The sequence below is a fragment of the Crotalus tigris genome, unplaced genomic scaffold (genome assembly GCF_016545835.1).
Source record: "Crotalus tigris isolate CLP2741 ecotype Arizona unplaced genomic scaffold, ASM1654583v1 scf7180000018730.549990, whole genome shotgun sequence".
NCBI lineage: Eukaryota > Metazoa > Chordata > Lepidosauria > Squamata > Viperidae > Crotalus > Crotalus tigris.
The window spans coordinates 468,466-483,253 of NW_024097172.1; the positions used below are offsets into that span (position 1 = coordinate 468,466).

The 14,788-nt window shown below is 42.8% G+C and overlaps 1 protein-coding gene across 1 annotated transcript in view; it reads left to right on the forward strand.

Moving 5' to 3' along the window:
* The window catches only part of GLIPR2 (GLI pathogenesis related 2), an 86,063-nt gene that overhangs the window by 57,433 nt on the left and 13,842 nt on the right, over window positions 1-14,788 (forward strand). The window contains exons 3-4 of the mRNA XM_039355684.1: window positions 5,854-5,957; window positions 9,328-9,405. Coding sequence (XP_039211618.1) covers window positions 5,854-5,957; window positions 9,328-9,405 — 182 coding nt within the window. The remainder of the gene's footprint in view (window positions 1-5,853; window positions 5,958-9,327; window positions 9,406-14,788) is intronic.

Consider the following 14,788-nt stretch of genomic DNA (forward strand, 5'->3'; position numbering starts at 1 on the left):
GTACATAGTGGGCATCCAAGTCCCAGTCTGCCATGCCTGGCAGGCAAGCTTGTAGACCGGGCATTTGCAACCACTCCAAGAAAATCAGAGTGGGCCAGAGGCCCACCAAAGTATTTGCAGGACTATGTGAAATTCCTGCTAGTAAGTGGGCAGGCTTACGTGTACTTAGAAATAAGAACATGCTCAAAATAATTGAAAAGGTGTTAGATTTGTAGTAATGTAAAATAGTAAGTTCTATGTGTTTTGAAATAAGAGGGGAGGGGTGTTATGTCCTGGGTTGTGATTGACACAGCAGGTGCAGGAAGCTGCAGAGAGTCCCAGGCAGACCACGAGGCTGCCCGGGTTGGACAGGCTGTCTCCAGCCTATTACAAGGTGCGCAAGGTGGGACAAATACATTGCATTTATTGGTTGACATTGCTCCCTGCAGAAGGGTATAAAAGGGATCCGCGCCATTTTGGGTTGTTCTGTTGAAGATTGAATAAAGAAGCAACTGTTGTTACTCCTGTCTCATCTCAATGCCTTACCAACACTCAGAACAGAACAGAAGGGGTTAAGCAAAGGAAAGATTTTGGGAAGCTCTTCCTGAAGCTGCCATCGTTGCATATGGCTGCCATCGTTGCATATGGCTGCCATCGTTGCAAAAGTCTAGCAAGGGCCAGGAAAAGTTTGCAATCTCCCAATGACCAGCTGATTGGGTAAGAAAGTTCCAAAAGCAGTTGCCATTTCCACAAGGAATTGTTAGAGTACTGAGAATGGTGCTGTTTGAGAAGCATAGAGGCATGAGAAGTAGGCCCAAGCCTGGTGAGGTCTTGTCTGGGTGTGATAGAGGGAAAGAGGTGGTGGTGGTGGTGGTGGGGTTCTAGAGCAGGGCTTTTCAACCTTTTCACCCATTGTACCACTTTTAGGATATGGCAATGTCCGAGAACCACCATTCACCTAGCAAGGTGTCAAAAACGTGATGATCCCCCCAAAATGGAAAAAAGTGATGAAGTACAGGTAGTCCTCGACTTACAACAGTTCGCTTAGTGACTGTTTGAAGTTACAATGGCACTTCACATGACCCTGAGACACTGTGACCATCATAAATATGAAGCAGTTGCCAAGCATCTGAATGTAAATTACAAGACACTGGAGATGCTGCAACATTCCAGCTGATGGGGTTTCTTCTGGACTGAACAGAAGCACCAGGATCAGCGCCGAGCTCCACCTGTAGCCTGGTGCTGCTCCTGGCACTTCCATTGAGCCCTGGCAGCCCCGAAGAAGCGCTGATCCTGATGCTTCCACTGATCCCTGACAGCCCTGCAGCTCCAGCCATCTCTTGCTCAGGCTTGTGCGGTGCTGCCACTGGTTCAGCTCATTCCCCTCCCCCGCTACCACTTTTCTAGGATGGTTGCGTACCACCTGCCAGGTGCCAATGTACCACAGGTGGTACCCGTACCACTGGTTGAAAAGCCTTGTTCTAGAGTGTCTCTTTGGTCAGATATAAGGGCCAATGATCATAAGCAGCTACCAGGATTTTATGTAGCTTTTGTAGTCCATTGTAACTTCCAATAGCTATTTAGTGTCAGATTGTATCTCAAGGACTACCTGCAATGTGGATCTCAAGAATATACTTACTCAAACCAATGTTTTATACTTTTTCATGATTACAAAATATTAGCTTCAAAGATAATACTATTTCTACAAGAAAATTGGTGACATGCTATAATCTGGTATAGTAATTTGTATAAAAATGCATTTGTGTAGAATTGAACAATTTGATGCTGCAATAATTTAAATTAGTAAGATCCTCTATAATATATTATTTATATATTATATGGATAATATTTCTTCAAGAGTAACAAATGTAGCGTATAATTTATATATGTCCTTTTGTTGTGTGCATAGGCCTTTAAGTCAGTCTTGATTCTTGGCAGATGTCTCAATCCATGAATCTTTTCAGCAAAATTTTCAAAAGAGCTTGTCCTCTTCCTGCATTTTGTGCTTAAACCAGGGCTTGAACTCACAGTCTCCTAGTTTCTAGGCTGGTGCTTTTAACCAAACTGGCTCTTTAATAATAATAATAATAATAATAATAATAATAATAATAATAATAATAATAATAATAATAATAATAATAATAATAATAAACCATTGGCATTGACAAATTTGCTATTAGTCAATTGCAAAAGGCAGCCTTACTAGGAACTGCTTCCATCCTACGATGATATCTGTAATACCATCAAATATCCACATCTGCCTATCCCAGGTCCTGGGTAAGGACTCGATAGGTAGACAAAATGCCAAATCCAGTCTGAACATCTGGCTGACTGTGCGATGATCCATAATAATAATAATAATAATAGTAAATTTGTTATTGCACTGTTTCCTCTGTCAACAATACTGAATAACTCAGGACATGGCTATCAAGCATCAAAAACATCTACCAGACTATCCCATCTCCTTTACATGGATGATCTGAAGCTGTATGGAAAAACATCATCTGAAATAGAATCGCTGCTCAACACTGTCCGTATATATAGCCAAGATATTGTTATGGAGTTTGGCTTGGACAAATGTGCCACACTTACTATCAAACAAGGAAAAGTAGTGAAAACTGAAGGAATCAAGATGCCCCACGAAAATAACATTAAGAATCTGCACACTGAAGTCAAGAAAAAGATTAGAGGTGAATACATCAAGAGAGTGAAGAAGATCTTAAAGTCCAAACTCAATGGAGGAAATACTATAAAGGCAATCAACACCTGGGCAATCCCAATCATTAGGTACACAGCTGAAATAGTGGACTGGACTCAAACAGAACTAAAAGCAATGGATAGGAAGACCAGAAAAATAATGACAATGAATCATGCCCTTCATCCACGCAGTGACATTGACAGACTTTATCTACCAAGGCAAATAGGTGGGCGTGGAATGCTACAAGTACATCAGATGGTTGAAGAAGAAAAAATGGCTTTGAAAGAATACCCGAAGAACAATGATGAAGATGCACTGAAATTAGTAAATCATTACTGACTACTGGAGAGCCCAAACTGGCCTACAAGAAAGACCAAAGGAAGAACAGAATAGAGGCATGGGAAGACAAAGCACTACATGGCCAATACATTAAAAAAATAGCTGGGGAAGCAGATAATAACAAGACCTGGCAATGGCTAAGAGCAGAAAAATTGAAGAAAAAGATTGAGGGACTGGCTGCACAAGACCAAGCCTTAAGGACAAATGCATATAAAGTCAAAATTGAGAAGACAGCAACAGACAGTAAGTGCCGTCTATGCAAAGAAGCTGAAGAAACAGTGGACCACCTGGTAAGCTGTTGCAAGAAGATTGCACAGACTGATTACAAGCAGCGGCATGACAAAGTAGCAACAATGGTGCATTGGAAGATCTGCAAAAAATATCATTTGCCTTTAAGCAAAAACTGGTGGGATCATAAAATAGAGAAAGTCATAGAAAATGATAAAATTAACTGCTCTGGGACTTCAGAATTCAAACAGACAAGCACCTGCAACATAACACCCCAGACTTAACAACTGTCGATAAGAAAGACAAAAAAAGTCTGGATAGTGGACATGGCAGTGTCTGGAGACAGCAGAATAGACGAGAAAGAAATGGAGAAGATAACAAAATACAAAGACCTACAAATAGAAATAGAAAGACTGTGGCAAAAGCAAGCAAGGGTAGTACCAATAGTGATAGGCTCCTTGGGTGAAATCCCAAAACAACTGAAGCACCACTTGAACACCATTGGCATTTACAAATTCGCTATTAGTCAATTGCAAAAGGCGGCCTTACTAGGAACTGCTTCCATCCTGCGACAATATCTGTAATAACATCAAACATCCACATCTGCCTATCCCAGGTCCTGGGTAAGGACTCAATAGGTAGACAAAATGCCAAATCTAGTCTGAACATCTGGATGACTGTGCGATGATAGTAATAATAATAATAATAGTAATAATAATATACGATAACCACATATTTTTTCCAAACCATCTCTGTACTTCTCCATGACAACTTTTTTTTAAAGGCAAACTTTGGATAATGTCTAATCTTTGACTGAATCTAGAGAAAGCCCCTTCTTGAGTGGGTACACCACTACCTTTTTAAAGAAAAGGCATTGTCCCCGTCCTCCAAGTGTTGAACATTTTCCTGATCTGACCCTTCACCGACACCACATTATATAGAAGCCAGTTGAAGTATCCATCTAGCCCACAGCTGAAAGCTGAAAAGGGTGCATGTAATTTCAAAAGAGGCTATCTTACACTTCACCACCATTACTTCTTACTTAGAATAGGACCATGCAATTTGTTTGTGTTGCACATCAGCCTCACAGTAGTCCACCTGTTCTTGTTAACCCTGAAAATGGCAAGAAGCAGAATTCATCTGTAATCTGACTGCATAATCCCAACATTGCCCCTTGAGGGATATGTAAGTGCTCAAGATATTAAAAAAGAAGCTCTGCTGATTACATTAAGTAGCAATGTCTCCTTTGTTATCTGGGGGTAGGGAGGAAATCACCAACCTGATGAAAGTGGTACATAGTAGCACCTAATATATAGAAGCAGCAGGTTGAACTCTAATGGATTACATCTGAATTGCAATTCAGCAATGAGGATGAATACTACTACTAGGTAGACCCATTGTCTAATCCCACATTATGCATTGTAGAAATATAAATCTGTTTTTGAAGGAAGAGAGAGATTATACACATGCTATTTCTGCTTTCCTACAACCTGGGTGTTTGCCTTCTGCAAATAATTCAGGTTCATGGTTCTTCTTCAGATACCCTGGCAGATTGAAAAGGAGCCCCTTTGGCACAGTGGTTAGAATGTAGACCAGTGGTTCTCAACCTTTCTAATGCCGCGACCCCATAATACAGTTCCCAATGTTGTGGTGACCCCCAACCACTTATACATCACCGGATGCCAGGGGCGTGGCCAAAGAAAAGGGGGAAAAAATGGTGGACAGCCTTGTTTGGCGACCCCCGTGAAATGGTCATTTGACCCCAAATGGGGTCCCGACCCACAGGTTGAGAACCACTGATGTAGACAGACTCTGCCCACACCTTGGAGTTTGTTCCTGATGGGGCTCAAGGTTGACTCAGCCTTCCATCCTTCTGAGGTTGGTAAAATGGGGACCCAAATTGTTGGGGACAATTTGCTGATTTTGTGAACTGCTCAGAGAGTGCTATAAAGTCTAAGTGCAATTGCTAAAACATACTTGTGCAAACCCATTCCAAACAACTTCTGCAAACAGAAGAACAAATTAATTTGTGGGCTCAAATAACACTAAACTTACATTAACAGCTATTGGCTTCTTCAGGCTGGAGAATTAAATAGCAGTTACAACTGTTGCAAATCCAGGAGCAAGAGCATTGAAATAAATAGAGACCTATTTCAAAGGAAATAATGTTTGTACCAATAGAATTCAGTATTCATTGTTCAAATCAAACTTTGTGCCAAGAACTAAATACAGCAAGTACAAATTAGAAAAATGATTCAAAGTAGAAGACATTCCAGATGGAGGCTATCACAGAAATTCAATATTGAGAAGGAACCTTAAATGCAATAAGTTCAATTTTATTAAATACAAGAAGCACTGTGCTAGGGCTTGGATTCTGTAGGCCCAGTCAGACAGTCATATTAAAGAGCAATCCACTTGTCTGTAAACCAACAGACAATCATGCTCCACAGAGTAGCAAAGGCTGCACAATAAAATGGAAAAAGGATAGATGGCTTTTTCTCACAAGTGTAAAATTTCTTCGCAAATTAAATCATATGTACTTCTGGCTAAATCCTTTAGGCTATGTACTCTCTATATTTAGCAAATGTTTGCTTATTGTGTTAAACAAGGTATTCAGAAGCACTTGCTGGCACAAGAATCCTCAAACACAGTCCTGAATCTATCAGTGGAAAATGTGGAGAAAATCTAGCATGGGCTTCATACAATCAATCAGGTAAAATAAATTTTTGTTCCTATATAAGAAAAGTATGTATTAAACCTTTTAGTGTAAAAAAATAATAATCCTGCTATATAGCGTAATCTGAACCCCAATTAATAAATGCATTTAAAATGTCTGCTCATAGCCTGTTAATCTTTCATAGATATTGTAGCCTATCTAGAATTCTAAATACCATGCAGTGTAAGCTTCTACGTGAATTATCCCACATGCTCCAAAAGAGGCAGTTCTGTGCCAAGATTTATTTATGCACATTCACTTTACTCTGATGGAACTTAATAACTGAAATATAAGCAGACCAAATCAAGAAACATTTAAGTTTTATGGACTGTAGCTAGTGGAATGAAGTGAAATATGTCATGGGGAAAAATTCCTTTTTTTAATTTTTTGGAAATGCATAATGGAGAATGATTTGGGAAGTTTATTTTAAAGGGTGCTTCAACATTAATTCCTCTTGAAATTTGGATTTAGCACTTTTTAAAATATGTAAAGGTTCCCCTAATTTTAGTCTCTTTCCTACCCATGTGAACTCAATGTACAATAATTTGAATTTCCCTCAAACCTGGCCTGTTGACATCCTCTCCATTCTATTCCTTATTCTGATATTTCATACCACTCCTTTACTGAGCAAATAAATATTTCTGATGTGCTTATGTACATCCATAAACTTGACTTATTTATATATCAGTCTGCAGATTTTTTAAAAAAATATGCTTAAATATATCTCCAACATCTAAATATCTATCCCCAAATGTGTGCTTTAAAAAGTAACATGTACAATATAAATATTAGAATATTTGGAAAAGGGAAACATAGTAAATCACAGAATATAGTAAAATGCCTTGGAGGAAACAAATGAAATTATTTGCTACCAAAATTTGCAATACATCAAGCACTTATATTCTTGGTTCTTTCATACATTCTCTGTTGCCACAAGTAAAGGGAATGAACTACTCTTGAACAGTTGTCTTGTCTCTACATTATCTATTAGTGCTGTGCCTAAATTTGTTATTACTGCTTACTTTTGGTAGATAAATTATAGTAGAAAAGTGGTTAAATTATTAGACTAAGGTAGTGAGATCCAAATCAAGTCCTCATTTGATCATGAAGCTCATAGGATAACTTGAGGTTAGATAATATTTCAACTTAGTCTGCCTAGTCAACTCATCCCCGCCAACTCACCTCTGCCAACTTGCCAACTTTGCCTTCACTGAGTTGACACAGGACAATTCCACACTGCCAACTCACTGGGGGACAACTCACCTTGGGCAGCTGTAGAAGTGAGGTGGGCAGAGCTTGTGGGTGCAGCAGGAGGATGGACCATGCCACTACCAGCTGCTAAATGTTTGGCACAAGTTGGCATGGGCCACAACAGGTAGCATCCGGAACACCCCTTTCCCTATCCAATGCATCTTATGTGACCATGGTAATGCCAGGGCAGCTTATTCTCCTTATTCTCCTCTACTGTCCACCCTGGCTGCCCCCACCATCCTTGTTCTCTTCTGCCCAGAGCCCAGCACAGCAGCTAGGATTTCTAGGATTGAATTCAGGCAACTCAGCCAGCCATTGGAACTTATTTGTTTCAGATAATATGCATATATCCCCCAAGAGAGGGGAAAAAAAGAATAACACTGAGCTTCCTATGCCTCAGATTCATTTTCAGTAATCCAATGGCAATCTGCACCAAGTACCAATTGGCTGGTGTTTCTGCATGGCAGGACACATTCTGCACTTTGCAGCTCTGGCTCCTACTGCAGCTGGTGGTGTGACCCATCCTCTCACTGCACCCTGCATGCTCTATCCACTCTGCTTACCATTCAGTTGCCCACTTGGCTCTTTCTCCAGTCACCTAGGTAATCGACCCTCACACCACACCCTGCCCACTCGCTTGCCTGCTGCACCTCATGCATTCTGCCTTCCTGCTCCTCCCCCTTGCCCACCTGGCTCTTCTTCCCACTGACCACAACAAGTTGTCCCCCTGGTGAGTTGGCCATGTGGAATTGTCTTGTGACAACTTGGTAATGGGGAGTTGGCAGAGGCGAGCTGGCCACAGTGAGCTGGCTGCGGCGAATTGTCCCATTCTGATATGGCAGTATGCAAAAAATTGTCCCCAGTCTCATGCACTTCTTATGATTATGGGGTACTTATATCTATGTCTTTAAATAGTCCCAATATAGGTTAGTACCTTAACATGAACATTCTTCCTTTATCTTGCTCTTATATGCATGTTGATGTTAAATAAATGATTTTTTTTAGAAAATAACAGGAAAATATTTTAATAATTACAGAATTATTACAAAAGCTATTTCATAGCTACCTAGGCCTTTAAAAAATTCTTTCAATAGTATTATGTGCTTACAATTTCCTTTAACTTATTTCAATATTTTCTTAAGAAATCAGACTATCATGGCTAATGATCAATATCTTAATCCAGGGCTTTTCAACCTTTTCACCCATTGTACCACTTTTAGGATATGGCAATATCCGAGTACTACGTCACCTAGCAAGGTGTCAAAACCTTGATGACCCCCCTCCCAAAAATGGAAAAAAGTGATGAAGTACAGGTAGTCCTCGACTTACAACAGTTCGCTTAGTGACTGTTTGAAGTTACAATGGCACTGAAAAAAGTGCCCCCCAAGCCACACCTGCCTGCCCAACCAATGGCGCTCTTCCTCCTCTCTGAAGTTTTCATTGTTGTGAGCATTTCTGTTGAGGATTGGCAGTGGGGTTGGGGTGGGGGGGTGTTTAGTTTTTATAACCTCCATCTGCTGGGTGGTTGTAGCAGGTTTTGGTCACTTCACATGACCCTGAGACACTGTGACCATCATAAATATGAAGCAGTTGCCAAGCATCTGAATGTAAATTACAAGACCCTGGAGATGCTGCAATATTCCAGCTGATGGGGGTTCTTCTGGGCTGAGCAGAAGCGCCAGGATCAGCGCCAAGCTCCACCTGGAGCCTGGTGCTGCTCCTGGCACTTCCATTGAGCCCTGACAGCCCCGAAGAAGCGCTGATCCTGATGCTTCTACTGATCCCTGACAGCCCTGCAGCTCCAGCCATCTCTTGCTCAGGCTTGTGCGATGCTGCCACTGGTTCAGCTCATTCCCCTCTCCCGCTACCACTTTTCTAGGATGGTTGCGTACCACCTGCCAGGTGCCAATGTACCACAGGTGGTACCCGTACCATTGGTTGAAAAGCCTTGTCTTAATCAAACTGGAATTAATAAAAATAATTGGATAATCTCTAACTGTCAGAGAAGAGAAGAGAAGAGAAGAGAAGAGAAGAGAAGAGAAGAGAAGAGAAGAGAAGAGAAGAGAAGAGGTTCACTTCATTCCAATTCCATTGCATAGTTTTCTTTGTCTTGCAGGAAATGAAGTAGCTGACAGATGGTATAGTGAAATCAAGAATTATAATTTCCAAAGCCCTGGTTTTTCGTCTGGGACCGGTAGGTATACTGGGCACTGTTTTGTAACATGGCATAGAAAGAAACATTTGGTTTCCTCTCAGATTGTAAAAGCTCATGATGACAGAAATACAAGAATACAATGTTAAAATATTGACAGAAACATTTTTAAGTCATAGGAGTGTATAGAGGCTGATAACAGTTTAAACATTTCTCTAATGTTTTAATTCAAAACATCATTGATTTCAAATATAGGTATAGTTTAGGTTCTCAGAAAAGAAATGGATTACTTAGAAATTTTATTAATAGTTTTATGTTTATTTATGTATTGGACTTGTATTTTAATTAATTTGCCTTATTTACAAAATATATAGCAATAACAATAGCATTTAGACTTATATACTACTTTACAGTGCTTTACAGCCCTATGTAAGTGGTTTACAGAATCAACATATTGTCCCCAACAATCTGGATTCTCATTTTACCAACCTTGGAAGAATGGAAGGCTGAGTCAACCTTGAGCTGGTAAAAAATAAACTGTCAAACTGCTGGCAGCTGGCAGTCAACAGAATTAGCCTGCAATACTGCATTCTAACCACTGTGCCACCCTGGCTCTTAATATAATATACAAATATTATATTTAAAATATGCAAACTACAATATATAAATACACACACATTGTTTCGGTTTCTGGGTGGGGGAGGATAATGACCCTAGGAGGGAGGGAGACTGGGCAGATTGACAGCATGCTTGCACATGCTCTAAAAGAGCACTTGAGGATTGTAAAACAACTAGTGGAGCTAAGGACAGTTTGCCTGAAGCAGAACTTTTGAGGCTTAATTTTTCCTTTAAAAATATGTTTATTTGATTAGTTAAAGATTGCATGGTTAAATGGGCTCAAAATATTCAATTTTATTGGATACATGGGAGACAATTTGGGTTAGAAATGTAAAATTTACTCAAGCGTAAAACTTAAGAAAAATTTTTTATAAAATGTTTTATAGATGGCATTTGGACCACCAAATGTTGTTCCACATGTATCCTAATTTACAGCCCAAATGTTGGAGATGTGGAAGCTTAGAGGCAACCTATTTTCACATTTGGTGGACTTGTAGAGATATAAAAGCTTTTTGGATTAAGATTTGGTGGAATATTCAAAAGATTTTTAAGAGACAGATAAAGTTTACTCCACCCGCGTGCGGCTTCCTTTGCCTTTTTCTCCGCCATCATCACCGCCGCCACCTCTTCGTTTTCCTCGGGCTCCGCGATGGGGCCTTTTCTGGTGATTTGGGCTCCCCGCGTGACTTTGCCTGCTGCCCCGGCGGCAACCGCCGCCACCGCCATTGCGGTGACGGCCAGCAACAAGAGGAAGTGCGACAACAAGGCCAGCACCTTCAGCTTCAATTGTACGCTGTTGTTGGGTCCCGCCGGGGAAAGGCCGGAGGAGTCGGCCTACACTGGCATACTGTGGAAGAAGACGAATTACAGTCCCGCTGTGGCTGGGTTGACTTTACACAATTGCTGGATGTCCGGAGAAGCCATTGATGAGCTGCACAAGTGGTACTTGGAGAAGTTGACCCAGCTCTTTGAGAAGCATAAGGCCAAGTACGGGCTGCCCCAAGACAAGTACCTAATGATCACCTAGCCGGCCACATTGGACCAGTCTGGGACACAGAGGGGCAATATCTTTTAGAGAATGTTTGTTGTGGGTATGTGTATGTACGTAGATGAATGGTGGCCCTGTTATGTATAAATTTTATTATTGTATTTAGGGCGTATGAATGTGAATATTTTTATTTTTATTTATATAAATTGAGTGTAAATGTGTATTGAGTGTTTGGGGTATGAGAATGGTGGGGTTGGGGGCGGAGCCTGGTACCCCCTCTGCTGAGTGCAATAGCAAAAGCAGGGGGGGTAGGACTTACCCTTGGGCTTGGTCTGTATGGAAAGCTAATCCGGTCAGGAAGGGAGAAGGCTGGTGAGGATGGGGGTACTCCGGGGAGGGGAGAAGGTCGGAGCATCCCGGTTATGACTGGGATGGGCAGATATGACGGGAGCCGAGGGGCAGGCCATCTTTGGGGAACGAGGACCCGCTATATTAGAGCGATTCCTTGTTCCGGCCTCTCAAAAGGCTCATCCTGTAGTACTGGTGACAGGGGAGTACAGGGCCCTAGTTGTAGGCTGCTGTTGCTTAATGCCAGGTGCGTTGTCAGCAAAGCCCCCCTTGTCCGTGATTTAATATTGGACAGCGGGGTGGACCTGGCATGTATAACCGAAACCTGGCTGGGCCCTGAGGGGGGTGTTTCCCTCTCAGAGATGTGCCCGGACAGGTTTGTGGTGCTTCATCAGCCTCGACATCAGGGCAGGGGTGGGGAGTGGCAGTCATCGCTCAGAAGTCCTTGAGTCCTCGTGGGATTCCTGCCCCGGAGGTTGTTGGGTGTGAGTCCCTCCTATTGAAGTTGGGTTCACGGGTTCAGTTGGGCTTGCTGCTGACATACCTATCTCCCAGTTGCGTTGCAACAGCCCTGCCTGCATTGCTGGAGTCAGTAGCCGGGTTGGCGGTGGAGTTCACCAGACTTATGGTACTGGGGGACTTTAACCTACCATCACTCGGCGATCGCTCAGAGGCGGCGCAAGAGTTCATGGCTTCCATGGCAACCATGGACCTGACCCAGGTAATTCAGGATCCGTCTCATAGGGGTGGTCACACACTCAACCTTGTGTTTCTCTCGGGGCAATGGAGACATGATCTGGAATTAAGGGGAATAGAGATCTCTCCCTTGTCATGGACAGATCATTTCCTATTGAGGCTGGACTTCAGAGCATCACTGCCCCATCGCAGGGAGAGGGAGCCGACTAGGTGGTTCCGCCCCAGGCGCCTAATGGACCCAGATCGGTTCCAGGAGGAGCTTGGGGAAATACTGACTCCCTTGTCTACAACTCGTCCGGGTCCCTGGTTGCGGCCTGGAATGAGGCGGTATCCGGGGCCCTGGATCGAATTGCGCCTTTGCGACCTCTCTGTGGTGGTGGTCCCCGGAGGGCGCCTTGGTTTACTGAGGAGCTCCGGGAGGTGAAGCGCCACAAGAGACGTCTAGAGCGATGTTGGAGGGCCAGTAACTCTGAATCTGACCGATCACTATTAAGAGCCTATCTTAGGACTTATTTAGTGGCGATAAGGGCGGCAAAGCGTGTTCACTTTTCCGCACTTATTGTGTCCGCAGAATCTCGCCTGGCTGCCTTGTTTAGGGTGACCCGCTCCATTCTTAAAGTGGAGGAGGCGGAGGAACCCTTGCAGGGGAGAGCTGAGGAGTTTGTTCAGTTTCTTTTGGACAAAATCGCTCAGATTCAGAGAGACCTGGACTCCGACTGGGCAGTGCCAGCCGAGTTGCCGGGGGCTGGTCTTAGTAATGTTATCTGGAGCGAGTTTGAGCCTGTGACCCCTGATGAAGTGGACAAGGCCATGAGGGCAATGAATGCCGCCACCTGTTTATTGGACCTGTGCCCCTCCTGGCTGGTTTCTGCCAGTAGGGAGGTGACACGAGGCTGGCTCCAGGCGATAATCAACACCTCCTTGATGGAGGGGTCTTTCCCGCAACCTTTAAAGGAAGCGGTGGTGAGGCCCCTCCTCAAGAAGCCTTCCCTGGACCCAGCTGTTTTGAAGAACTTTCATCCTGTCTCCAACCTCCCCTTTGTGGGGAAGGTTGTAGAGAAGGTGGTGGCGTCCCAACTCTTGCGATCCTTGGATGAAACTAATTATCTGGACCCTTTTCAATCTGGTTTCAGGCCCGGCTACAGCACTGAGACTGCTTTGGTCGCACTGACCGATGACCTCTGGCGAGCCCGGGATAGGGGTCATTCCTCTATCTTGGTGCTTCTTGACCTCTCAGCGGCTTTCAATACCATCGACCATGGTATCCTTCTGCGTTGTCTCGGATAATTGGGGGTGGGCGGCACCGTATTGCAGTGGTTCTCCTCCTACCTCTCTGAGGTAGGAGTTGGCTGCAGTTGGTTCAGAATGCAGCCGCGAGAGCGATTGTGGGCGCGCCAAGGTACGCCCACGTGTCACCTATCCTCCGCGAGCTGCACTGGCTTCCTGTGGGTCTCCAGACGCAATTCAAGGTGTTGGTTATCATCTTTAAAGCCCTTCATGGCATAGGGCCAGGTTACTTACAGGACCGCATACTGCCACACAGTTCCCAGAGACTGGTGAGGTCCCATAGATTGGGCCTCCTTCAGGTCCCATCGGCCAGGCAATGTCGGTGGCGGGCCCTCGGGGAAGGGCCTTTTCTGTGGTGGCTCCGATCTGGTGGAATCAACTTCCCCCCGAGGTTCAAACTACTCCCACCCTGCCAGCCTTTAAGAAAGCCGTTAAAACTCTCCTGTTCTGGCAGGCCTGGGGCTGATGTCCCTGGGGGGGGGGGCGGGATATGACCGGACATGCGGCATGATTGTATTATTTTATTGTATTATTGTTAGATGATTGTTTTAATTTTGTACGCTGCCCTGGGTCCTTTGGGATTGGGCGGCATATAAATAAAAATAAATAAATAAATAAATAAATTTTGTTGGGTATTACGGTTGATTTTGATGTTAAAGAAATAATTTGATGTTGAATCTTATAACAGCTGCAAGATTATTGGTGGGGCAAAATTGGAAGAAAAACTCTTTGCCTACTATGGAAGAATGGATACTTAAGGTGTCTAACTTAGCAGAAATGGCGAAAATTTCCGCTTATTTGAAAGACCATTCACAAGAAAAATACATTTCGGTTTGGAGAAGATGGATTGATTATATTCAAAAGAAATATGAGACTGAAAAGTATTATCTTGCTTATGAGTAGATTTTAGGTTATTGTTAATAGTTTAATATAATTGAATTTATACTATTTTTAGTGTTATGGTTTAACTGTATTATTATTTTTATTTTTAATTTGTTAATATTTGTTTTGAAAAAGGAATTAAAGTATGTTACGGATTTGATTGTTAGTAGAGTTGGGTAATGTTAGTTAGATTGTGATTGTTTATTTGTAACCCTGTAGTCAGCTCTGGGAAGTGGGGGAGGGGGGATTGGTGGGAGGATTTTGGGTTATATATTGTAAAAAAATGTTTAAAACTTTTAATAAAAAAACATGTTTATTGGCTACAAAGTATTGGCACTGTCAAAAGTGAAACCAAGACTAAAATTCCCTCCAAAAAGTTACAGTATACAAAGTTAAACTTCCCATCCCATTACTATGCAATCAACTATGTTTCTTAATAGACTAGTTTGTTGGGCTTTCTAACAGAAAGCTCAGCCTCCCAGTCTAACAGAAATGACCTAGGTTCCCATGGGACAGAGAATTGTTTAAGCTATCAGAAAAATACCACCACCCCCTCCCATTCTCGTGTCAACCAAAAACAAGCCAAATGGCTTCATTGAGGTTCAT